Here is a 27,779-nt window from a genome sequence, read left to right as displayed (position 1 = left end):
ATGTGCAAACATATGTGTCATGGGTGTCGTAGAAGGGGAAAAGAAGAGAAAAGGGGCAGAAGAAATATTTGGAAAAAATGGTAGAAAATTTCCCAACCCTACTGAAGGACATGGATATCTATGTCCAGGAAGCACAATGTACTTCCATCTGAATAAGTCCAAATGGACCAACTCCGAGATGCATAATAATCAGAATGTCAAATGCAAAAGACAAAGAGAGAATTCTGAGAGCAGCAAGAGAAAAGCAATGCATAACATAAAAGGGATACCCAATAAGATTAAGTGCCGATTTCTCATCAGAAACCACGGAAGCAAGAAGACAGTGGTATGATATATTTAAGATACTGCAAGAGAAAATGATATAAAAAATAATAACAACAATAATAATAGTGTGGTTTAGGGGGAAAATACACTAAATGTAAGATACTTCGATTAGTAGTAATATTTTGAGTATGCTCTTTAATCATTAGTTTAAAACGTTTCACAACAATGCAAGGTGTTGGTGGTGGGGTGAGGGATGAGCCCCTGTATGATGTTATGTATGTTTGTTTTGAAAATTCACAACTGTTACTATATACTTATTGTTTATGCGTGTTTATGTATGAGTGATATACTTCAATAACTTTTTAAATGAAAAAAAAATTCCTGTTCCCCGATAACAGCAATATTGTAATATTTTGCAGCAATGGCAAGATATTTTTACAACACTAAGGGGCAACAATAAAAGTGTATAAAGGGGCATAGGATTTTTCCTTCTGAAGTAATGAAAACACTGTAAAATTGACTGAGGTGATGACAGCACAACTCTGTGATGAAACTGAGAGCCACTCTGTACACATTGATGCACTGTACAAAGCACGAGGCTGTATAACACAGGGATTCCACCGGTGGATGTGGACTGTGGTTAACAGGATGAATATGAGAACGTTTTCACCTGAACGATAACAAATATGTAATAGTAATAGAGGATGCTAATAACTGGTGGGTTGGGGGGGGCGGGAAATACACCGAATGTAAGATATGGGCTATAGTTAGTAGTATAATTTTGACAATGCTCTTTTATAGTTTGTAACAAATACAATGCAAGGTGGTGGTGGTGGGGAGATACACGGGGGCCTTGTATGATGATATGCATGTTTGTTTTGTAAGTTCACAACTTTTACTAGTAAAAAAAAAATGATGGAAACATAAAAAAAAGTCCTTGTCCCCATCCCTCTCTCCCTTATGTCCTTCTCTCATATGCATAGCAACTGGCCCTCCTGAAATATCTCCTCCCCAACGGAATCCCCTAAAAAATTTCTCTAAAACCATCCCTGCCCGCCTCTCTTCTCTGAGCCCTTTACCAGACTGATGACACAACAGTGGAGGAAGGAGGGAGATTGCACGGCAGGGAGGGGCGGCAGGCTGGGTGCCAAAAACTGGACCTCGGGTCTTAAACATGTTCTCGCTGTAGGAACTCAAGTTAGTAAAGGGACAATTAAGGAAAACTGAACACTCAGGAGAAGCCTGGCACTATATCCATGCTGAAATCTCAAAAAAAACAAGCAGTTATTGACCAGCTGAAAAACAAAAAAGTAAATAAGAGAGAGGAGGTCAATTTCTAACACAAATTCAGCATGAAGTATCACCGTTCATTGTAGTTTCAGACAAGGGTTTTCCTTCTAAAGTCTCCTGTCCATCAGTCACATCGTTCGGTTCCTTAGAAACAGGACGAGCTCTTCTCTTGTCCTCTTTTTGGGGTGATCTGGGCTTGGCTTGGCTTTGATGTGGCTCTGTCACTGCTGATAAATTAAGATGGAGAAGAAAAATGTAGTAATTATGTTATACCATGAGACTTGAATAATGGGGAAGTAGCTGATAATTCAAGTGACTTTCAACCCAAATACCACCTTATTGTTTTTCTTCATATGAAACTAAGTAGTCACTAGAAGCAAAGGTCCATATCACCTTCTGACTTCCCTCACCACCACCCCCATCACTTTTTCTACTGATTGTCAAACTCTTGGTGTTATCTAAGACTCCTGACTCTTTTATCATCAAGAAAGAGCTGATTATTTTAGTGCAGAAGGCTTGGGGAAGATCTGTTGACCCTTTCTATAGATTTGTGGATCCAACTTCACAGGCCAAATATGAGGGAAGGAATCTGGCTACTCTAATACAGACTATTTCTTCTCAGGATGACATAAATGGCACAAGCCATGCCCCCTTCACACACACACACACACACACACACACACACACGCCTCCTTTATAACCAGTATTTTCTGGATGCACACATTATCTCTCAAAAGTCTAAGGAGAATTCATTCCAGATAGAACTTTTTTTTCAGTTTATAGCAACTTCTAGCATCTGTCCTGAGGAAAAAGTTATGTACTACATGTCTGGATTTGGGGGGGAAAGGGGGTTGGGTTTTTTTGTTTGTTTTTAACAGCAAGTTTTAAGGACTAGTTCTATCTACTCTGCAAAGATTCTAGTAAGTTTGAAAAGCTAGGCCTTGGAAACCAGGACATTCCATCTCATGGTCTACCTCCTTGTATGGCAGATTAAAGAGAAGAGCTTCTGCCTTCCCCAAAGGTTAGGACTTACATCCTCATGAAACCATTGGCCGAATTATTCCACAGAAATTATTCGCCGCCACCATCCCTGGACCTGCTCCACCCATTACCACTGAACTTGGCTGGCATTTAACTGTTTTACCTATGGGTACGGTGGCTACTTTCAGGAGAACGCGAGACTTGTGGGGTTTGCTTGGTAAGGCTTCCTGGGCCACATTTTGTTTACTGGAGACAGATTCCTTTAGGCTATGAACCAGAGTGCTGGACTTAGAGGGAATATCAGTGAGCTCATTCTCTTCCTTGTCCTCCTCTTTTTCCTTATCCTTGCTCTTCTTTAATTTACTCCGGTCTGGAGAGTACTGCCACTTTATGTTTTCAAACTGGAACATGATAATATTGCTCTCTGTGTTGATCACCATCCTGGAACCAAAACAATGAAGATTGTCATCTGAAGGAGAATGGAGGCCACCACTGCCCAGCTTCCAGAGGATGCATTTGAATTATTTTCCCATCCACGTCCTCAGGCCAAGGGCATGGAGCACAGGTAGTGACCATATGCACAAACAGGGTGGTAAAGGGTGAGTGCTGGAGGGCTAGAGCAGTGAAAGGTGTCAGAGCAGGCAGCAGGTTAGCCCTGTTTTGTTTTTTTTTTAATAAATAAATTAATGTGAACAGGGCAGTCAGATTGCTTCTCCTCTCAAGTTAAAATATTTTTAAATGGCAGTGGATGCAACTCAAGCAGTTGAGCGCCCACCTGCCCCATTGGAAGCCCCGGGTTCAGTTTCCAGTGCCTCCTGAAAAAAAAAAAGCAACAAGCAAAACAAATAATAAAACTAACTCAGAGAAGCTGATGTGGCTTGGTTGAGTGCCAGCTTCCCACATACAAGGTCCCGGGTTCAATCCCCAGCCCCAGGTACCTCAAAAAAAAAAAATTTTTAATGTATTTGATATGGCAATACAAGGAAAAATTACACCTAACCTATGGATGATAGTTAACAGTAATATTGCAATATTTTTGCAGCAATGGCAAAGAAGATATATCAGTTCTAAGGGATGACAATAGGATGGTAAAAGGGGGTATGGGATTTTTCCTTCTGGAGCAATGAAACATTCTAAAATTGACTGAAGTGGTGACAGCACAACTCTCTGATGAGAATGAGAGCCACACTTTGAATGGATTGTACAAAGCATGGGAATCTTTTTAGCAGAGAATCAAGTGCTAGAAGAAGGACTGTGGTTAAGAGGACAAATAAAAGAACGTTCTCTCATGAACTATAACAAATATATAATATTAATATAGGATGTTAATAATCAGGTGAGTTGGGAAGTATTATTTTGACGTTTCACAACAATGTATGATGTGGGTGGTGGGGTGATGCATGGGAGCCCTGTATGATGGTATGCATGTTTGTTGTGTAAGTTCACAGCTTTTACTATGCACTTATTGTTTATGTATATGCATGTATGTATGGTATACTTCAATAAAATTTTATTTAAAATATTTTAAGTGAATGTGACTTCCTGAGTGGGTGTCAAGTACTGAGGGTATGCCAAGCAGAAAGCTTAAGCATTCTACACACACGTCTTGAAATGCATACTTTTTTTCCTTGAAGCACAGAATCCAAACCCAAGGGTGCTGTGACAGGGACAAGGGAAGCTCTCTTCCTCTCTCCCTGCCCCTCCTGCTCCCCTGCCTCTTCACGCCATCCCCCTAGTGTCTCTGCGTGTACTCTAGGTTTAGACAGAACATTTGCACTTTGTAAAGCAGGATGAGTTCTACCTTCCTCAATCTCCACTTTTAATCCCTGGTAGATAAAGGGCCTCCCAACCTGGGCTGTCTACCCATGCCCAACCCATTGGTTTCTGGGTTCACAGCATTCACAGAGCAACCTGCTTTCTCCCCCTCTGCCTGGGACACCATGACTATGGGCAAGAAATTGTAATAATAGGTGGAGTTTCCCTTCAGCTCCAAAAGGCTACCATTTGGAGACTTTGATAGCGTAATCTCTGTATGAAAGTGACTATTTGGGTTGGAAACACTGAAATGGAATTTGGGGAATCTTTCTAATAAGAAATCCCTTTCAGACTTATTTTTACTCAAGCCCGAAGGAAATCATCTCTCTTTTGGATGTTGTGAGTGAGAAAAAGATCAGAGCTGATTTGTAACAGCTTTATTATTTGTAACTGAATGGGGTTAATTTATTGAGCCTTATTCCACCACCCCCTTCAAATGGTATAGGGTATTCATTAAGTTTCATTAAAAGGAAGGCAATATGGTTTAGGGAGATTAAAGGATGTCTCAAGGGAGTCCGTGGTAGAATGACAAGTTAATTCTATTTGATTATTTTCACCTACTATCACCTGGCGTGGAACGAGCACAGTGTGCGAATCATTATTATGTTATATGTTATATACACGATCACCCTGACCCTAGCATATAACAAACTAATTCATTACACCATTAGTTCAGTCATGGAACTGGTTTCTGTGATTCAGCTGCTCGGCTCTCCCCACTGGACCCCCTGCTACTGCCATTCCCTTGCCCCCCAAAATCCGGGCATATGAGCCGGCCCGTGGAGGTAGCAGGCCGCTGAAGGCATGATCCCGGCGGCCCATATGCAGAGCTGTGGTCTTTGCAATCAGAGAAGAATTGCATTCGTTTTTATACCCTTCCCCCCCTCTCCCACTCCCCTCCCCCACCCCTCTCCCCCATGCATCATCGGACCACCCGGAATGAATTAAGAGTCCAAATGAACTCTGATTGCTCCCCCAATGCTAAGTTTTATGGAAGCTCAACTAGCCCTACACAGGACTCTTCTCCCGCCGCGGACAAAATCAGAGCGAAGGGCTGCCTGCTCTGTCCTGCTCTCAGCAAATCCAGAGGAGAAAAAAAGAAAACATCTGAAACAAAATTTCCCATGTTTCTGACCTCCACACCTACCACCCACCTGTTGCCCTGAATAAAGAAGGACAGCACAGGGTCACCTCTGCCATTGGCTTTCATCACCTTCAGGCAGTTCCCGTTTAAGAAATTGTAAATGCGGATCTTGCCATCTGCGCAGGCGCTGATCACCCGGAGGAAGAGAAGGGACACGTGGAGCACCTCCCTAAAGGGAACAGAGCGACAGACAAGTTCTGTCTCCTGGTGAATGGCGGGGTTTGTTTGTAGCTTAGGGTACTTTTGGGGTGCGTGATTGGGAAGCAGTGGTTGTAATTGTCCTTAAAGTGACGTTTGCTGACATTTTACAATTTGGGATGTAAACCGTAAGCCCTCAAGACGTCACAGTACTACCTTGTCCGGCACTGCAGTTATTTTTTTCCTGCAATTTGGTCCCAGTGCCACGGGAGGCACAACAGAAAGGCTTGTGGTGCAGATCTGTTTTTGTTTTTGTTTTTTCGGGGGGGGAGGTGTCTGAGATGGAGATGTTCATGTTTTTCTCTTGCAGCTTGATTCCTAGCGTATGCCTTCTGCAAAAGACGTACTGAGAAGTATTTAATGTTTGATCCCTTTTAAAATAGTAGTATTATATAAAAAAAAAATTTAAACCAGAAGGGACAATGATAATAAGAAGCAAAAACAAAAACAAAAACAAAAAACTTGTGTTCAAGCAGTTTCTTTATCTTAAATTAGTGGCCTTCATTCTTTTAGTAGAAATGTGCTTAAGGAAAATTGTATCCTAAAATGAGATGTATGAGGGTCCTTTGAGATTACCAGTAGGAAAAGGGAGGGGAGAGGAGAAGAGCTAAATAGACAATTCCAACAAATCTTCCCTACAAGTTGGATCCAAGTGGGATTCCCAATATGTTGAATATTCAAGTCTGATAACTATAATTACCCCCATTGCTGATAATGATGTTGAAAAGTTGGATTTGATGCCACTGATTTGTTAGATCCTATAGGCTATGTAAGTCCATCAATCCCCTGTCATCTGTACCTATCCAAGTCCATCCAAGGTATAGCTCACATGCTACCTCCTCCCTAAAACCATCTCTTGACTCCATCGTCCTGCCTCTTCCCCTCCAGCCCCATTCACACATTTCAGGTATGCATGTCCAGGACTTAACACAGTGTTCAGCCCACAAAAGTCCATTGATCAATATTGGTTGAAAAAGTGGGTGTCTGCTTGTGTTTTCAGGGTATGGTCATTGCTGCAATGCCATTTGGCCTTAGCCTTGATCAGATCACAAGGCCACGTGACGACTTTGTAAGGCCCTTCTCACTAACGAAACGGAAATAACAAAGACCCTGAAAGGCAGGAGCCTACTTGGCAGGTTCAGAGACTAGCAAAGAGGCCAGTGAGGCTTGAACCCCTCATCATGTGATCCAAACATAAATTTAAATAAATAAATAAAACTAAAGTGTAAAATGAGTGTAATGAAAAAGTCCAACGAAGTTCTCTTTTTTCCAGGATAGACTGTAACACTGTGGTTGGTGTCCTAAGCACATTTTAGTCTGCCTATTGGGTAATCCCACCAAGGGGCAGTGCAGTAGAAGGGTTTGCCACTTTGGGTATTTCTTTTTATCTTGCTGATCTGGGCCTATACATCTCAGTATACATGTGGTAGTTCAGTCTATTCCATTATAGCCTAGTGATTAAAAGCATGGGCTTTGGGATAAAAAATCTGGCTCAAAACCTGACTGCACCACTTAGTGGACAGATAACCTTCAGAAAATAACTGTCCAGTCTTCAGCTTTCTCCTCTGTGTAATGGGAATAGTAATTTCTGTCTCACTGGGTTGCTATAAGGATGCAGTTAATTAAGATATGTAAAAAATTTAGCCCAGTACCTGGCGCAATTGTGACTATGATGATCTTGGTATAGCCCAGTCTCCCTTCAGGGTTTATCTCTGTCCTAGAAATAAATCATCTGTCTCCTTCTTACCTTCTTCATCAAAAGACACTACAGGGAGTGATATCAGTGAAAATGGTGGAGTAGGAAACACCAAAATTCCACCCCTCCATTAAAGCAATGAAAAAAAAAACAGAATCAAATTTTCAGAACTCTGGAAGTTAACCAAAGCCTTGCAGCAACTCAGGGAGCACTCATTCAAAAAAATGGTGGAAACTCAGTAAGAAGAGCAAGTTTGTGGCAATTTAACTTACCCTAGTTCCATTCCCTACTCCCCAGCCTGGAGGTAATCCTGAAAATAGCCCATATTCCTGGTACCAGAAGGAGGGAATTGAACGGACCTCATTCATGAAGAATTGTTTGGCCTGCCTGGTGGCTTCTTGGAAAACCATCTCAAAAGGCTTGTCCTTATTTTGTTTGACTAAGAACTCACCCAGTGCTAAAGATGTTACCTCGGAGGCATTTTTAGGGAAAAGTTGACAAGCAAATGTTTTATTTGCCGCTGCCTGAGGCAACAGATACCGTTGAGGCAATCAGTATGCTTCTGCAGTGCTTGGAGCTGTATGTACCCTAGAAAAAACATGCTCTTAAATTTAATCCATTCCCATGGGTGTGAATCCATTGTAGGTAGGACCTTTTGATGAAGTTACTTCAGTTAAGGTTTGCGTGTCCCAGACCAATCAGGATGGTCTTATTCCTATTATTGGAGTCCTTCAAATGTGGAATGAAATTCAGACACAGAGAGAAAGCCACAGGAAGCAAGAAACTGAATATCAAGAGAATGCAGATGAAAAGGGAGAAACCAGGAGATGCCACCATATGCCTTGCCATGTGACAAACTCCTTAGAGCTTGTCAAGAATCGCTGGCGGATGACCCCAAAATACCACAGCATTCAGGTTAAAATCATCACCTTGATGACACCTTGATTTGGACTTCTTCCTAGCCTCAAGCCATGAGCAAATAAATTCCCATGGCTTAACCTGACTCACTTCATGGCATTTGCTTTAGCAGCCTAGGAAACAAACAACTACCCAAACAGCTTTGGAGGAAAGGCTAGGGAATGAGATGTACATAAGGCTTTGAAGAGCTCAGGCATGTTCCTGGAATCTAGATGACCACACACACTGAGGGATGTGAGCATGCCCAGGAAGGACCTGAGAAGACCCTAAACTTTCACCCCTAGCTGATTCTCTGCACTAGCAGGAAGTGAAGGCTAAGGTAGAGTGGTAAACAGCCAGGCTGAGTACTGAACACTTGCTTCAGTAGGCATATGGAGCCCCTTGATAAAGACTGGGAGATATTTTGGCCCCAGCTCTTCAAGAAAATCTCTCTCTAATCATTAGGTCACCACCAAGTTAAAGGAAGGGAGAGACTTCAGTGGCCACACAAGACAAAGAATACAGACGTTACAGAATTAGTTGAGAAAAGTCACCAAACAAACAAGAACCACTACAACAAGCATCAATAACGAGAAACCCTGGGGAGGGAGGACGTTTTAGTTTCCTGGCTGCAAAAGCAAATACCATGCAATGCGTTGACTTAAGGAACAGGAACTTATGGGTTCACAGTTGTGAGGCCAAGAGAAGTCCAAAACTGAGGCATCAGTGAGCCAGTACTTTCTCCTGCAAGACTGTAGTATTCTGGGGCTGGCTGCTTGTGATCCTTGGTGCATGGCTTTTCTGTCACATGGCAGTGCACATGGTGATGTGCTCTCCTTTCTCCTCCAGGTTCCATTGACTTCCAGCTCCTGGGGCTTCTCTCTCCATCTGACTTTCACTCTGCTCATAAAGGACTCCAGAAATCCAGATGAAAGCCCAACCCGATTCAGCTGGGCCACACCTTAACTGAAGTCACACCTTGAAGAGATCTCATTCACAAATGGGGTCACATACCCCAGAATGTGGAGCAAGGCCAAGAGCATGTCTCAGCTGAGGTGCCCAGTTCAGTCCACATCAGTCTGCCCTCTGGACCTTCAGGTCTGAAAGATGTATCATTACAATTTTTGGGTCACATCCTAAAGTCCGACTCCCTCTTTGAGGTCCAGTCTCAATAATGTAGATGACATGCTAAGAAGTTTACTGCTCATCATCTCAGAGCTAGGTAGAATCACTGAAAACAGGCCCTTCTGACACCTATCTGTCATTTGCCACAGACAGAAAATACACATATACACCCACTTTCCCTTACACCTCCACTAAGCCAGTGTGCTGCTTAACAGGCTCCTATGAGGGGACAAGGATATCTAGGACCATATCTTACTAAATAACTGTTCCCTGCTAGATCCTCCAGAATTTCCATTTATTCTTTTTGTCCATAAGGATACAATTTAGTTTCCTGGACATTTTTATAATGCGCTCAAGGGAACAAGCACTATTCATGGAGTACAGGAGTGTCTAGAGCATTCTGTTAAACCCTCAACCACAGCAGACATTGACTGACCACAATATCCTTTCTAAATCAGCCCAGAGATGACCTCAGAATACATAATTGGCTCCAAGAAGCCTCCACCACTAAATTGGGACTGGTATATAAAAATGAAATCCATTTGCTGGCCTGGAATGGAACCTATCCCAAAGGCCTTTAAGTAAGCTTTTCTTTTAAGTCCAGGGTTATTTTTAAACCTCTGTACTTAGGTAATGCAAGCTTTTGTGAACATGAACTTACTGAGATAAAGACCAAGTCCAAGAAGTTTAAATTTACAAGAAAGGTCATTATTTGGAATGGTTTTGCCAATATTTATAAGTTTGGAAGATCAGAGATATGAATTTATCACTTGCATCATAAGTATACAGTTTCACTAATTTCTCAAAATCCACATCTGTTATGATTTTTCAAGAGAAATAAGTGAGGGTGGGAGAGGGAATGCTGGGGAGAGATGGTGGGGCTAGGGAAATGGAGTAACAGGTGGAAGAGGAGGAAACTAGAAGTGGGTGAAGAGCAGAGAGCAGAAGGGATTCCAGTCTAGCTCTGATGGGAAAGGGAAAAGAGGACTGAGGTCGCCAGTCCAGGCTCCCTCGGCACCTACTTTGGATGCTTGAAGGCCATTAGGCATCGCTCGTACTTCCCCACCATGCTCCAGGCCATGACCAGCCCGTCAACACTTCCCGAGAGGAGATGCCACTGGTCAAAGCACAGGCACTTCACCGCCCCTTCATGGCCATTGAGAGTCTGCAAAAGAAGATGCCACTGTTTCAGCCTGCCTTTGACTCAGGGGCTAAAGCTGGAGCTTTCTTTATTTTTTATTTTATTTTATATATGTTTTGGCACCTTCTTTTTTTCGAGATTTATTTATTTATGCATTTATTTTCTTTCCCCTTCCCCTCCCCCTACCCCACCCTGCTGTTTTTGCTGTCTGTATCCATTTGCTGTGTGATCTTCTGTATCTATTTCTCTTTTTTGTCGTCTTCTCATTTTTTCTCCTCTAAGATTCACCAGGATTCGATGTTGGGGAGCTCTGACCCTGGTTCCTGGTTTCTGCTGTGCTTTACCTTGACTGTCCCCTTCTTCTCTCTTTTGTTGTGTCATCCTCTTGCTGTGTGATCTTGCATAGGCACTGGCTCGCCACATGGGCACTCTCACCGCGTGGGCACTCAGCTGGCCACATGGGCACTGGCTTGCCACACAGGCACTGGCTCACCATGCAGGCACTCTTCCTCTTCTTCTTTTTCACCGGGAGGCCCCACGAATCCAACCCAGCTCCTCCCATAGGGTAGGCGGAAGCCCTATCCCTTGAGCCACATCCTTTTCCTGGAGCCTTCTTTAGATGAATCTCAAAGCCTTCAGTCTATGTCTGCCATTCACTTGCCATTCACCTGAGCTGATCATACTTTTGCTCAGAGAAGATGGGTGGAGGTGTGTACCCAAAAGAATTGAGAGCAGGAACTTGAACAGGTACTTGCACGCCAAGTTCACAACAGCATATTCACAATAGCCAAAAGGTGGAAGCAACTCAGTGTCCAACCACAGATGAATGGATCAACAGAATGTGGTGTATACACACAATGGAGTATTTTTCAGCTGTGAAAAAGAAAGAAGTTCGGACACATGTGACGACATGAATAAACCTAGAAAACATCATGTTGAGTGAAATAAGCCAGTCACAAAAGGACAAATATTGTATAATTTCCCTTAACTGTAATGCCTAGAATAAACAAATTCATAGAAACAGATGGTAGATTACAGATTAGTAGAGGCTGGGGAAGGAGGAATGGGAAATTATTGCATTCCAGGATTTCTGTTTGGGGTTGCGACAGTGTGATGTTATTTTATGAATCCCCCCACCAAAAAAAAGGAAAAGATTATGTTTTCAAACTAACCTACACCTGTGGGCTGGGGACCTTTTGATTGGACTACATCAGTGAGGTGTGAGCCAGCTTGGGTCTCTGCCCTCTTGCTGGGTCTGATGAAAATGGAGACACAGGGAAAAAGGGAAGCTACCAGATTTGATCCTGCCATGTGAGAGAGGATGTCAGGTTCGCCTACAGCTGCAGGAAGGCAGAGAAGCCCTGAGACTGAGAGAGAAGGCTGGAAAGAGACAAGCCGTAGGCCTGGCTGTCCTCAGCTGAGTTCCAAGAGACAGTAGATGCTGCAGGGAAAGGCAGAGACCTCGGCAGAGATCGGCGGCCAGCTGGCTTAGCCACGTGGCAGGACCCTGAGAAAGCGTCTCTGCTAAGGCCTTGATTTGGATATTTCATGGCCTCAGAACTGTCAACTTTTACCCCAAATAAATCCTCTTTATAACACCCAACCTATTTCTGGTACTTTACATCCATTGGCCTGTGGCGAATTAAGATAGGGGTCGTGCAAAGTCTCACTGATGGATGGTGGTAACGGTAGCACAACATCGTGAAGGTAATTAATACTACTGAATTGTGTCCTTGGCAGTGGTTACAATGGGAAATTTGGGGTTTACTGCAGTAAAATTAAAAAAAAAAAAAAGATGATAATGACCAGCAGAGTTGTGCCGCCCTCTCCCTAGAGCTTTCTCCTCACATAAGGATTGTAAGCAGGTGGAGGCCTTCCTCCTGGAAGTTCTGTGGCTGGGGCAGGCCCCATCTTCCTGGAGCACCAGGCAGGGCCAGAAATGGAAGGATTTAGAGTATTCAACCCCCAACTCCTTGTCAGAACCTGGGAGGGCACCTGGGGTACCCCTGGGCCTGACCCTCCTGGTTAGGTCACATGACAGTGCAATAGGTAGAAACAATTTCACAAGCCAGGCCAGCAATTTCTCCTTTGGTCTTTTGTTCCTGGCCCAAGCAATGTCTTCGCATCACCCACAAGGACCAGGGGTGAATCCTCAGGTTCAGCAAGACCATCTTTCGGTGAACATTCAGACCCTTTCAAAACCGCCCATGTTCTCTCCTCCCCAAAGAGTAAGGAGGAAAAACAACGAGGCAGCTTTGTTCCTTTCCTTAACCCATTTCAGCACCAAGATGGATTATTCTGGAAGAGAAAAGGGTACTTTACCTTGGGTGCTGTTAAAAGTCCCCGAGGCCCCTCTATGGTACCGAGTCAGACCATGGCCTTCCTCTACCACCTCATGCCAATATGGGCAACATGTGAGTGGCGGGGACCCTGCCCTCCACCCATTCAGAAGGCCCTTCTTTGGCGGCCTTCCCCTAGCTCCTCAGGACCGCCCATTTGTTTCCCATAACTCAGTTGCTCTAGTGTGGACTGGGGAGAGATCCATCTCCTCCATCTTCCAGTATGAGTGCCCACTACCTCTCACCTTCACCAGCTGGGCTGTGGCCAGGTGCCCCTCTCCCCCCACGGTCCACTGCCTCTCACCTTTACCAGGTGGGCCATGGCCAGGTGCCTCCCCCATGGCCCCGATGCTTCTCACCTTCACCAGCTGGGCCGTGGCCAGGTGCCACACTTTGATGATCCCTCGCTCACAGCTGCTCACAATGTAAGTGTCATTGATCCTGGTGGCCAAGATGGGGTCTTTGTGTTTAAATGTCTTCAAGCACTTCCCTGTCTCCACATCCCATACTGCAGAGGAGAGGGAGAGAGGTAGGGGGAGGGAGAAGGAAGGGGAGGGTGGGTTACGCTTGAGTTCTGCTCCCTGGCACAGAAGCAAAGGCCAGTCATGCCCACCACCCTGCAGGGTCAGCAACAGCTCCTCTGACCCTGGCACAGGGCAATGCACATGACCTTGGGGTCCAAGTGCTGGGCAGCTCATCTCCAGCAAACCTCTTCCTCAAGCCTGAGCATTGCTGCTGTTGAGTAGACTTCAGATGCTATTCTCCTGAGCCACACCTTCTATTTCCCCTGAAAAGAAAGCCTTCTCTCCTTATTTATATTTTAAAATATTTCTGTGCATGACTTTTGGCTTTTATTAATGGAGAAATTGTCACAGGGGTGGATTTAATGTTGCTCCCACATAGACTCGGGTAGAGCAAGCACGAGCATACCATAGGCATAGGATGGCCGTGAGATTGGGTGAGTGGGTGGGAGAGCAGAGGTAAAAGAAATTGTTGAAAGAAGGCATTACAGATTCAGGGTTGGGGACATTACAGTCTGCTTCATCAGCCTCTAAAGTATCTTTTTCCTCAGGCAAAAGAATGAGTAGCTATGGTGGCTTGGAGCTATGTACCCCAGAAACACATGTTCTTAAACTGAACCCATCCCTGGGCGTGTGAGCCCTTGTGAAGAGGGCATTTTAATGAGGTTGCCTCAGCTAAGGTATGGCCCAACTCAATTAGGATAAATCGTGATCCTATTGCCAGGAGTCTTATAAGAGAAGACCTCAGAGGAGAAAGCCACGGGGAGCAGCCAAAAGCTAGAAGTCAACGAAACCCAGAGGAGAAGCCAGGGGAAGCCACCATGTGCATTGTCATGTGACAGAAAAGCCAGGGACCAAGGATCACCAGCAGCCAGCCTCAGAGCGCCACAGTCTTCTGGCAGAAAGCATCGCCTTAGTGATGCCTTGATTTTTTACTTCTAGCCTCAAAACCATGAGCCCATAAATTCCTGTTATTTAGGCCAACCCATTGCATGGCATTTATCTTAACAGCCAAGAAACTAAAACAGTAGCCTAAGACAAAATGATAATAACAGCTGATACTTGCATAGCACTAAAAAGGAGCTAGGTACAATTCAAAGGGCTTTATATGCTTTGTCTTGTAAAGATAATGAATTAATACAGCTACCACTATTATTCCCCACATTACAGCTGAGGAAACTGAGGCAAAAAGATGTTCAGTAATCTGCTCCAGATTGCACAGATGCTGAAGGCAGAACTGAGTTTGGAATCCGAGGAGTCTGACTCCAGAAGCCATGCTCTTAACTAATTACACCAGGCTAACCCTGCTGTGTAAATATGTTTTTCTTTATTTATTCCTTATACATGTTGGCCCTTTTGTCAAGTTAGCAATAAGAGAATTGAAAGGTGAATTGCAAGATTCACTGGTAAGGTGCCCTGGTTTAATGAATTTAAAAAGCATGTGTATGGGGTTACTCTTCAGATCTCTACTTATCTCATTTCTCATTCTGTGATGGTAACACTGGCAGGTAGGGAGAGCCCAGGGGAAGCAAGCAGGCTGGTGGCCAGGGCCAAGGTTAAGCTGAGGCCAGAGATACTTTGTTCATCGAGGGCGATTTGCATTAATTTTTATTTTTTAAATATTGCATTAAAATGTTTATCTTGATTATAGAGAGTGTTGGTGCCCCCTTAAATTTTACGTCTGGGGTGAGGGCCTCCTTGGCTTCCTGCCCTGCAGAGTTGTTCGTGAGAATGTCCAAGCAGACATGGAGGCCTTGTCCATCCCGCCATCTTGAAACCCTCCCCCAGACCATTTTCATCCTTTCTGATCCAATCCTTGAAGTAATCATGGCAATTAGAGGCTCAGTCAGGTCAAGCAGGACAAAGAGGTAGAAAGCCCTGCATGTGTAACCCTACTTCAGTGTCTTTCCTACGTCTTCTTCCTCCACCAAAGCCGGGGTTTCCCAGGTCCCTTGCTTCTCTTCCCTTTTCACTCTTCTACTTTTCTGGGGAAAGACTCTCACCTACATCTATGGCTTCCATCTTTCATTATAATGGACAACTACCCAACTGACATATCTGGAGCCTCAGACTGGTGTATCCACACCTGAATATGCCTCCTGAACATTCTCCCCTGGGTGGTCTCAGGAATATCATACTCAAGGTGTTAGCTTCCTATTGCTGCTGTGAAAAATTACCTGACTTAGTGGCTTAAATGAGAACATATATATTCTCTTACAGAAGTCCAACATGGCCCTCACTGGGCTAAAACTAAAGTGTTAGCAAGAGGCTCTCCTTGCATTTCCAGGTTCTAGAGGCCATCCACATCCCTTTCTCCATCTTCAAAGCCAGCCACGTTGCATCTCTCTGGCCATTCTTTCACAGTCAAGGCTCCCTTTGATCACAGCCAAGAAAGTTTCTCCACTTTTAAGGACCCATCTAATTACACTGTGCCCACCCAGATAATCTCCCCATCTCAAGGTCCTTATCTTAATTATACTTGCAAAACCCTTTTTCCATATAAGAAAACATATTCACAAGTACCAGGGGTTAGGAGGTGGACCTCTATAGAGGTGGAGAGCATTATTCTGCTTACAACACTCAACTTTTCCCAAATAGAACTCATCACCTCCTTCCCCATCCCTACCCTACCTTTCTCTTCCTCTCTAATCCCTATTTCCCGTAAATGGCATTTCTGTGTAGTCACCGGCCTGAATTAAAAGTTCTGGCTATTACGTCCTGCTCTTTTTCCCTCACTTTTTTATGCCCAGTTGGTGGTGAACGCCTACCTTTTCTTCCTTTAGAAATCTCCCTCCAGTCAGAGACTCTTTTTATAAGCTTACATCCATCTGAGTTTTTCACACTTGCCTGTTCTCCAATATGTGTCCTCAGAGGTTCCCTGCCTCCAAGTGACCACCCCTCTTCAAATCCTTCCTCTACACTATCACCAGAGTTAGACTTCTAAATTACATGTTTGATCATGTCAATCCCCAGCTTAAGATGTATTTATGGCTTCCTGTGTCTTAGATCATAAAGTCCAACCTCCTACCATGATACATGTGGCAGTTTGATATTATTTATGAATTTCAAAGAGAGATATAGATTATTTTTGTAAACTGGTCTGTTCTTCTGGGCATGATACCCTTTGATTGTATTAAATTCAGAGGTTATACATTTACTTGATTAAATCAAGATTAGGGTTTTGATTCAACCATGTCATTAGGGGGACTCAGGGTCAATCCCTGCCCCCTTGGTGGGCTATATAAATGGACATTCACACAGAAGGAGATACAAAGAGGAAGGGAGCACCATAGATATGGAAGAGACAAGTCATTCACGTGACAGTTTGCTGCTGAAGAGAACAGAGCAGCTGAGCCCTATGACAGCCTACAGCTGAGATCAGAAGAAGCTGGGCCCAAGGAATCTTAAGGGGAAAAAGGAAGAAGAGACCAGGCAGAGGTCACCCACCGTCTTGCAAACGACTTTGGGTGAAAAACCAACCTTGAGCTGGACTCTTTAGGGCCTTGAACTGTAAGCTTTTACCCCAAATAAAAACCCATTTAAAAAGCCAACAGATTTCTGGTACCATGCATCAGCACTCATTTGGCTGACTATTACAATACAGAAGGCCTTGTATAATCTGGTCCCAAACAAACTTATCAGGTTCATCTCCAACACCAAGTGCTACTCTCCAGCCACACCAGACAACAGGTAATTCCCTGAATACACTGTTCTTTCATTTGTACTGTTCTCTTTGCTTGAAATGCCTTATGTTCCCCCATTCCTCTGCCTGTAAAACTACTCATTCTCAATACCATGCTCAAATGGGATCCTATGTGTGGGGCTTTCCTAATTTACTCTGATTTCTATGGTCCCTTAGAACTCTGCATATGATTGGGTGCACATGATTTAAAGCCAGATGGTCTGGGTTCAAACCCCCAATCTACCACTTTGCAGCTGTGATTTGGGGCAAGTAATTTTTCTCTTTAAGTTTCGGGTTACTCATCTGCATCTACCTTAGGGGGTTTTGTTAGGGTTAAATAAGAAATAGATGTAAAACACCTATCACAGTACTGTATCAAGTTAGAGCTCAATACATTTCAGCTATTATCATAAGTATATTTATTACATCCTCATTCAATACTTACATCTCTCTCCCCGTTATGAACCTACAAGCCTCTTCGGAAAATAAAAAAATCCGTATCTAAAAAAAGCATACCGTATTCATTTTTTTATCCCTAGTACCTAACAATGCCTTGCATATTGTAGCTATTCAATAAATACTGATTAAATGAATAGGGGGATGGATGGGTAGATGGATGGATGGATGAAAGAGTAAATGACTGCCTATATAATTGAGACTCTCCCATGATCATTTTGGCAACACATGAATTTGGGGAAACTTCTTAGAATGTTTAAAGCATTTCCTTCTCACCTTTCACCTGGCAATCTCTTGCTCCAGACACGAGCCTGTTCTTACATAAATCCATGCAAGTGATGGTGCCCTGGTGGCCATTGAAGATTCGAGTGCAAGTCCCACTTTTTATATCCCAGTATCTGTAGGAATCAGGCCAAAGAAATGGTTTTGAGATTTTTCTGAGGGCCCAAAGCATCACACTGTATACAAATCTTTTAGGTTGGCAGGTAGCTGGAAGGCAGCAGAGGTTCACAGTTAAACTTGAGAGTCAAAGTTCTGAATTTGAATCCCAGCTACAGCACCTATTGGGTGTGAAACTTAGGGAAAATTACTTATTTACTTATTTTCTCTGTAAGCTTCGCTTCCTCATTGATAAAATGGAGATGATGATAATAGCTACCGCATAGGATTTTGTGAAGAAGGGAATACACTAGTGCAGTGATTCTCAAACGGGTGGTTTTGCCACCCAGGAACATTTAGCAGCATCTGCAGACATTTTTGGTTGTCACAAGTGGGGAGGGGTGTGATATACTGACATCTAGCAGGTAAAGGTCATGGATGCTTGTAAACATCCTACAATGCACAGGATAGATCCTGCAATAAAGAATTCTCCAGCACTGAATGTCAATAGTGCCAAGGTAGAGAAACCCTGCACTAATCCATAGAAGGCTGGAACAGTGAAGGACACATAGAAAATGTTTGACAATGTTAGCTGGCATTTTATTAAAGGTCTCTGGAAGGACCACCAGGTCTAGAATACATGGCACCAGTTCAAATCAAGAACAACAGAACAATTTTTACCATAGTCACTTAGATCTAAAATTTGTTGTGTGTATTTCTAAAGCACATCTAAGAGATTTGTAGGGACACACATGAATCACACTGTTTTTGAAATAGGACAACTTGCCTACAGGCTCTCCTTTGTCACTGATACAGACTTCCACTTCAGCAAGACTGCCTTTGCAGTGGGACATAGTGAAACATTACAATAAGGGGTCTGGAGCCAGGCTAAACAAGAACTGATCCCAGGCCTATCACTTACTTAGCTGGATGATAGTGGATAAGTTACTGAAACACTCTGCAACCCAGTTCCTGTTCTATAAATAGGGGATAATAATGGTACTTATCTCACAGGGTTATTGTGAGGCGTGGCACATAATAAATGATTTATAAATATTTCTTTTGTTTTTCTTTGGATGTGTTAAGCTTTTCTTTCTACTGTTCCCAATGGTCCTCCAGCTTTATCAGTGCCACAATTTGTCAGAGCCTATTCTGCACCCACAGTGCATTTACCAATGCCCCAGTGGTCTGAAAAAAAGCATGCTTAGAATTTCTGTTTCTAGAAACATGGTAGACCAGGTGTCCATATTGATTTTCTTAATTTATACAGAAAAGAAATTTGATGAACACTATTAGAAAAAGGAATAGAAAAAACTTCCTGGGTTTAGTAATGCTTATAAAACCAAAATCATATAGCAAGCATTATGCTTAAGGGGGAAACTGTAGATCTATTTCTTTTAACAATGGGAACAAGATAAAGATGCCCACTTTCACCTACTACTGCTTAACATGGCACTGGAAATTCTAGCCAAAGGAAAGAAAAAGAAAAAAAGCAATGTAAGTATTAGAAAGGATGATCTATACTGTCAACATTTGCAGTTGGTAAGATCATCTACATATATTTTTAGAACAAATGAGAGGCTAGTGGGTTGCTGGAAAGAAGACCAATCTGCAAAAATCAATAGTATTTCACTATACCTGCAGTAACCAATTTGAAAATATAGACAAAAACAAGATAGCGTTCACAATAGCAAAAAAAATTACAAGGTGTATAAGCATTAACTTAAATGAGAATACACACACACACACAAGGCCTTTGTGAAGAAAACTAAGAACAAAGGAGATTATCTGAGTGAATGTTCTTCCCAAATTAATCTATAAAGTCAATGCAACCCTAATCAAAGTATAATTAGGTTTTTTGAAAAGTTGACAAACATTAAAAAATCTCATAAACTATATACCATAGATAAGTTACATAAAAATTAACAGTGGCTAGAACTCACCCTACCATCATGTACTAAAAAATTCTCCAGGACAACCAATAAGATGGTGGCAGAGTAAGGAATTGCTAGAGTCAGCTTGTGCTACAGGACAATTATTAATCACCCAGAGCTACCTAAAGCATCTATTTGGGGATTCCAAGACACCAGAAGAGCATCCTGCAACATCCTTGAACAAATGGAAGGAGGATACTGCCCATCTGCAGAGAAGATTCATAAATAGAGCACTCCACGCCACAAAAGCCAGTGCCCAACATCCACTGGCAGCACAAGCTGCCTCGGGAGTGGTTCCACGGCTGGATTGAAAGCTCCACTTCCCAAAAATGGGGAGGAAGAGATGGTTGGGCACCAACTTCAGCTACTGATGAGTAAATTCAGCAGGCTAAAGTATAACCTTAAGAACAGCTAAAGTTTGACCCTGTCGAAGTCAGAAAGAGTCTGGTAGCTGTCATTTTAACTCTGCCACTGGGATGAGGGGAAGCAGGACAGACTAAAAAATCAGTGATGGTAGGGACAGGCTTCAGTCCATCCATATCAGATTGTAGCTCGAGCCTAAGCCCCAGGCCCACCTCCAGCAGGGAGGAACCTGGAGGGACCTGCACCAGCCTCTCTGGAAAAAGACAGGCCATGCCACAAAGGCTGGGGGTCATTCTACTCTGCACCACCTAAGGAGCTGTTCTGTGAGTGGAAGCTCCATTTCCCAAAAACAGAGGAGGGAGAGATGGTTCGCCACTGACTTCAGCTACTGATTAGTAAATTCAGCTGGCTGAAGTATAACCCTAAGAACAGCTAAAGTTTGAACCTGTCCAGGCTGGAAAGAGGCTGGTAGCCACCATTTTTACTCCACCCCCGGAATAGGGGGAAGCCAGGTTGATTGAAAATCACAGTGACAATAGAGACTGGCTAATTTCTCCCAGATTGAACTGCAGTCCTAGCCTAGGTTTTAGCCCCACCTCTAGCAATGAGGAGGCTGGCAGGCCCTGCACCAGCCTCTCCGGGTAGCTGCAGGTACATTTCGCTGGCACAGACTGAATAGTCAGAAGACTACCAGGGTAATTGTGGTCATTTTGGACACACATGGCATAGACTGCTGCCAACACCTGCAGCTCAATTCCTGCCTCAGGCAGGGTAGGAAGGGGTATGAAGTTTCATCAGTCTCTCCAGGCAAGTAGAGTTTAGGCCTGCACAAGTTAGACTACTACATATGGTTGTATTTCTGTCCCTGTCCTGGCAAAGGAGAAAGGTTGAAGAAGTTTCACAGGTCCATGGGACAATGTGGGCAGCTTGAGCCAACACAGCTAATAGCACCAACTACATCCTTGACTTCTACTGCACTACCAGCAAGGGAGAAAGGGCAAGAAAGCCCTAAACTAAAGAGAGAAACTGCACCCAGAATAAATATTCTAGTAAGGCAGTTGCCAAGACACTGAGAAAAAATTACAATGCACACGAAGAAACAGGAAGATATGGCCCAGTTAAAGGAACAAGTTAGGCCTCCAGATGACATAAAGGAGTTTGAGACAACTAATCATAGATGTTCAAACAAATCTCCTTAATAAATTCAATGAGATGGCTGAAGAGATTAAGGATATTAAGAAGACACTGGACAACAACAAAGAATAATTTGAAAGTATACATAGAAAAATAGCAGATCTTATGGGAATGAAAGGCACAATAAATGAAATTTAAAATACACAGGAATCATATAATGGCATATTTGAGGAGGCAGAAGAAAGGATTGTTGAGCTTGAAGAAATTGTGTTCAAAGCGAACACACAAAATAACAGATGAATAAAAGAATGGAAAAAATTGAACAAGTCCTCAGGGAACTAAACCATAGCAAGAGACATGCAAACATATGTGTCATGAGTATTCCAGAAGGAGAAGAGAAGGGAAAAGAGGCCAAAGGAATATTTGAAGAAATAAAGGTAGAAAATTTCCCAACCCTATTGAAGGACAGGGATATCCATGTCCAAGAAGTACAATATACTCCCATCCAAAAAAATCTGAATAGACCAACTCTGAGACACACAGTAATCAGAATGTCAAATGTCAAAGACAAAGAGAGAATCTGAGAGCAGCAAGAGAAAAACAATACATAACATATAAGGGATACCAAATAAGATTAAGTGCCAATTTCTCATCAGAAATCATGGAGGTAAGAAGACAGTGGTATGATATATTTAAAATACTGCAAGAGAAAAACTTCCAACCAAGAATCTTATATCCAGCAAGACTGTCTTTCAAAAATAAGGGTAAGTTTAGAATATTCACAGATGAACAGAAACTGAAAGCGTTTGTAAGTAAGAGACTGACTTTGCAGGAAATACTAAAGGGTGTGCTATAGTCTGAAAAGAAAAGACAGGAGAAAGAGGCTTGGAAGACAGTCTAGAAATGAAGATTATATCAGTGAAAGTAACTAAAAATCTCAGAAGAGTGGTGAAAATAAAATATGATAGATAAAACCCAAAGGTCAAAACGGGTGAAATAAGAACTGCCTTTACAGTAATAACATTGAATGTTAATGGATTGAACTCCCCAATCAAAAGACACAGACTTGCAGAATGGATAAGAAAATAAGAGCCACCTATATGCTATCTGCAAGAGACTCACCTTAGACTCAAGGATACCAATAAATTGAAAGTGAAAGGCTGGAAAAATTCTGTGCATTCAGTAACAAACAAACAAACAAAAAGCCAGAGTACCTATACTTATATTAGATGAAATAGACTTTAAAAGACACTAGTAATGTGCAATCTGAGGAGGAAGTCAAGAACAAAACTTCCATTTATAACAGTGGCTAAAAGAATCAAATATTTAGGAATAAACTTAACCAATAATGTAAAGCACTTGTATTCAGAAAATTACAACTCATTATTAAAATATCAAAAAAGACCTAAATAATTGACGGAACGTTCCATGCTCATGAATTGGAAAACTAAATATCATTAAGATGTCAATCCTATTCAAATTGATATACAGATTCAGTGCAATCCCAATAAAAATTCCACAAGCATTTTTTATTTTTATTTTTATTTTTTATTTGTATTTATTTATTTATTATCAGCTTTCTATGTGTGCGGCACCATTCTTGGGCAGGCTGCACTTTCTTTCCCGCAGGGCGGCTCTCCTTATGGGGCGCACTCCTTGCACGTGGGGCTCCCCCATGCGGGGGACACCCCTGTGTGGCACGGCTCTCCTTGTGCGCATCAGCACTGCTCATGGGCCAGCTCCACAGGGGTCAAGGAGGTCCGGGTTTTGAACCGCGGACCTCCCATGTGGTAGGCAGATGCCCTATCCATTGGGCCAAGTCTGCTTCCCAGCATTTTTTAAATAAATGGAAAACATGATTATCAAATTTATTTGGAAGGGTATGGGGTCCCAAATAGCCAGGAACATCATAAAAAGGGGAATATGGAGTTGGAGTTGGACTCTCACTTCTGAACTTTAAATCATATTCCCTTGCCAAAGTGGTAAAAACAGCATAGTACTGGCATAAAGACAGACACATAGACCAATGGAACTGACTTGATGGTTGAGAAACAGACATCTACAGTCAAGTGATATTTGAGAAGCCTGTCAAGCCCACCCAGCTCAGACAGAGCAGTTCATTCAACAAATAGTGCTGAGAGAACTGGATATCCATAAGCAAAGAAGGAAAGCGGACCCCTATCTCACTCCTTACACAAAAATTAAACTCAAAATGGGTCAAAAACCTAAATAAAAAAACAAGAACCATAAACCTTCTACAAGAAAATGTAGGAAAATATCTTCAAGACCTGGTGGTAGGTGGTGGATTCTTAAAGAAGATAACAGGAGGCCTGAGATGGACTACTGAGGTTTATTGTATGTAGAAGTTTTAACTAACTTTATTGTGAAAGTGTGGAAATGTATAGAGTTGATGGTAAAACATTATAGTAAGTGATAGCTGGTTTATAAATCAGAATTTAGCTGAAAGGATAGTCTAGGGATGTAAATGCCAATTGAAAGAAAGCTGGAGAATAATCTAGGGACTGAATAGCACAGTAAACCCAGAGGTGGATGGGAATTGTGGTTGATGGTACAGATGCAAGAGTGTCTTTTGTGAGCTAGAGCAGATGTACATCACTATTGCAGGGTGGTAGAGATGGGGAGAAGCATGGGAAAAATACAACTGGAGTGACCTATGAACTACGGTTAACAGTAATAATGTAATAGTCATGCTTCTAAGCCAAAGATGTACTGTGCTGATAATGGCAGAATAGGGAAAAAGTGTGCCAGATGTATGCTATGGACCTGGTAATAATCTGATGATATTATTTTATAAGCTGTAACAAATGTTCCACCATGTTGTGGAGTGTTGCTAGAGGGGTGTTGTATGGGAATCCTGTACATGTGCATGATTGTTTTTAAGTTTCCAACTTCTGTCAAAAAATGTACTTTAAAAATAATAATAGGGTGGTTGGGAGAAAATACACCAAATGTAAGATAAGGACTATAGTTAGTAGTAAGATTTTGACAATATTCTTTCACCATTTGTAACAAATATCTCAAAACAATGCAAGGTGTTGGTGATGGGTTGATGAATAGGTCCTGCGTATAATGGTTTGCATCTTTGCTATGTAAGTTCACAACTTTTACTATATACTTATTGTTTAGGTATGTTCATATATATTAATATAAATGATAAAATAATATTAATAATAATAATAGGGTGGGTTGGGGGAAAAATACACCAAGTATAAGATACTTTGGTTAGTAGCAATATTTTAAGGATGGTTCTTAAGAATTAGTTTAAAATGTTTCACATAATGCAAGGTTATTTTTGGTAAAGTGAGGTATGATGTCCCTGTATGATGTTCTGTAGGTTTGTTTTGTGAGTTCACAACTATTATTATACACTTTTTGTTTATGTTTGTTTACATATGTGTGATATACTTCAATAAATTTATAAAAAACATTCTCCAGTCAACATCCATTTTCCCCTCTCCTTGGGGCCCATAGCGACAGCCAATCTACATTTCCCGAGGAGCCACGTCCAGAGATACTTGCAACAGTGTTCAGGGCCTGACTTGCTCAACTGCCCTAATGCCCTGGGAGCCACCCTTTCTCTCGAGAGATAAAGTTCCCTCTATTGGATGGCATTAGTCCTCCCCAGGATGTGGGTCCACCCCCACTCTCACTACTTGAGTCTCTACCAATGGTACAAGCCACCCTGGCAAAATGAGCATTCAGACATTCCCCAGGAGTCCGTCCCAGGTCAGACCATCCCCTCCGAGCATCCTAAACAGGTAACCCTCCTAATTATATATATATATATATATTTTTTAAAGATTTATTTATTTATTTAATTCCCCCCCTCCCCTGGTTGTCTGTTCTTGGTGTCTATTTGCTGCGTCTTGTTTCTTTGTCCGCTTCTGTTGTCGTCAGCGGCACGGGAAGTGTGGGCAGTGCCATTCCTGGGCAGGCTGCTCTTTCTTTTCACGCTGGGCGGCTTTCCTCACGGGCGCACTCCTTGCGCGTGGGGCTCCCCCACGCGGGGGACACCCCTGTGTAGCACAGCACTCCTTGCGCGCATCAGCGCTGCGCATGGCCAGCTCCACACGGGTCAAGGAGGCCCGGGGTTTGAACCGCGGACCTCCCATATGGTAGACGGACGCCCTAACCACTGGGCCAAAGTCCGTTTCCCCCTCCTAATTATATTTTGATACGGTTTTCTCAGCATTTTACTCTCAACCAACACCTGACACTCTCCTATGTTCGTATGTTGCCCCTCCTCAACAGACTTCAGCTCCTACATTCTGATTTATTGGACTTACTCCACTCAGCTAACATGGAGTTGAAGAATGTCAACCACCACACCATGGAGCCTAGAGTGCCTACAACTGAAAGCAGGAGGATTGCATCCAATATCCATGTGGAATCTAAACCCCCTCTTGACATAGATGTGGAATGGACACAACCAAGCTAAGGTCCACAGGAAGGAGGAATACAGTAAGGATCAGAGTGGACTTAATGATATTCTATTCATGAACTATTGTGGTTAATAATCAAGAAAATGTGGCATTGATGTGGAAAAAGTGGCCATGGTGGCTGCTGGGTGCAGGGAAGGGGAGGAAGAGAAGAGATGTGGAGGCATTCTCGGGACTTGGAGTTGTCCTGGGTGGTGCCCCAGGACAATTGCTGGATGTTGTATGTCCTCCCATGGCCCATTGGATGGAACGTGGGAAAGTGTGGGCTATGGTGTGGAACACGGGACATGGGGTGCAGCGATGCCCGGAGATATACTCACCAGATGCAATGGATGTGACATGATGATGGGGGAGAGTGTTATTGGGGGGGGAGTGGTGGGGTGGGGGCGGTGGGGGCAAATGGGGACCTCATATTTTTTTAATGTAATATCTTTTAAAAAAATGAATAAATTGAGTAGGATTTGAAAAAAAAACACATTCTCCAAATGCATAACTGAAAATGAAACAAATCAAATTAAGAAAAAATACTCACAACTGGGTGAGTTTGATGCAAGAACAGAAAAACTACACAAAAAGAATAGAGAGCTCAGAGACATTCTCATGAATATATGGAATATAACCATGTGATAAAGATGGCATTGCAAATCAATGGAGAAAATGGAAAGTTATGTAGTAGATGCTGTGAGAAACACAGCCACTTTATTTCAAAATAAGTGAAATGGAAACCCTACCTAACACTGCATACAAAATGGGACTATAAATGAATTGAAAACCTGACTATGAAACTATAACGTCAGTGGATGAAAATGTTGGAAAATATCTTTGTGACTTATTGGTGGAATGGCGACAAACCTAAGGCAAAAAATCATAAACCAATACATTTTAATACACCAATGTTAAGAAATTTTATTTGACTAAGAAGGCTGTATACAAAATTAAGGAAATTTTGTCCAAGGAAAGAATAGCAGATGATACCTGAAAGTTTAACTGAAAAAGGATTTATATGTAGAGAATACAAGGAACTGCAAATCAATAAGAAAAGTAGAGTAGCCCCAGTAGATAAGCAGGCAAATGATCTAAATAAATTCATTAATTATTAGAGAAATAAAGATGGAAGTGATTTTACATGTATTCATCTGGCAAAAGTTTGAAAGTTGGATGATGCCAAATATTAGCAGAAATGTAGGGAATTAGGGAAATGTATGGAAATAATTCTGGACTACAATCTGGCATTTCTCAGTCAAAACAGGTGCTGCCAACCCCGTGTCTCAGCAAGTCCACTCCTGGGTACATATCCCTCAGAAATCTTGCGATGCTTATGAAGGGACATAGATGAAGATGCTCCTTGAATCATTATTTACAGTCAACCTAGTGTTCATCACTGGGGAAAGCAGGTAGGTAAAATGTGTATGCAAACCTTGGAGGACTGTACAACAATTAAAAGAACTAACTGGATACACTAATGGTAACATGTATGGATCTTGAAAATGAAAACTCGAAATGAGAGATATCTAACACAATACTGTGTATGTGAATTACAAATATGTGTGCAAACATCAATACACATTTGGAAAGAACACACAAAATGAAAAACTATATATTTTTAAAGATTGGAATGGTTGCTCATAGGAGGATGAGAATTAGGAATGAAGAATGGAGAAAAAATATAATACATAGATGAATCTATAAATAAAAGAGAATTGGGGCCTTGTGCAGAGCAAGGATAATACTATTAATGAACTGAGCAGTGTAATCAACTCAGTTATCATCACCTGAGGCCCAAAAAACAATAAAATTGCACAAACAATGAAAAGATTGAGATGGAAGTGCAAAGATCCAAGCATAGCCAAAAATACTCTCAAAGAGGAAAAATGAGATGAGAGGAACTGCCCTACTAAATATAAAGACTTAAAATCTAAAATAACTGAGATAGTGTGGTATGACCAAGGATCATCAAATAG

At 42.3% G+C, this 27,779-nt stretch overlaps 1 protein-coding gene across 5 annotated transcripts in view; it reads right to left on the bottom strand.

Annotated features, from left to right (window-relative positions):
• FBXW10B (F-box and WD repeat domain containing 10B) overlaps positions 1-27,779 on the bottom strand; it is a 49,754-nt gene that overhangs the window by 4,780 nt on the left and 17,195 nt on the right. For 3 of the 5 annotated variants that reach the window (XM_004469012.4, XM_058283450.1, XM_071210310.1), the window contains 6 exons: positions 17,826-17,947; positions 13,250-13,398; positions 10,433-10,575; positions 5,505-5,663; positions 2,699-2,976; positions 1,629-1,781 (listed from right to left, as the gene is read on the bottom strand). In XM_004469012.4, the coding sequence (XP_004469069.1) occupies positions 1,629-1,781; positions 2,699-2,976; positions 5,505-5,663; positions 10,433-10,575; positions 13,250-13,398; positions 17,826-17,947 (1,004 nt within the window). The remainder of the gene's footprint in view (positions 1-1,628; positions 1,782-2,698; positions 2,977-5,504; positions 5,664-10,432; positions 10,576-13,249; positions 13,399-17,825; positions 17,948-27,779) is intronic. The other 2 variants (XM_004469014.5, XM_058283451.2) reach the window with 1 other exon arrangement.

The sequence above is a fragment of the Dasypus novemcinctus genome, chromosome 21 (genome assembly GCF_030445035.2).
Source record: "Dasypus novemcinctus isolate mDasNov1 chromosome 21, mDasNov1.1.hap2, whole genome shotgun sequence".
Taxonomy (NCBI): Eukaryota; Metazoa; Chordata; class Mammalia; order Cingulata; family Dasypodidae; genus Dasypus; species Dasypus novemcinctus.
Note: the sequence above shows the minus strand (reverse complement) of the source record. Positions and strands in the feature narration are given on the sequence as shown.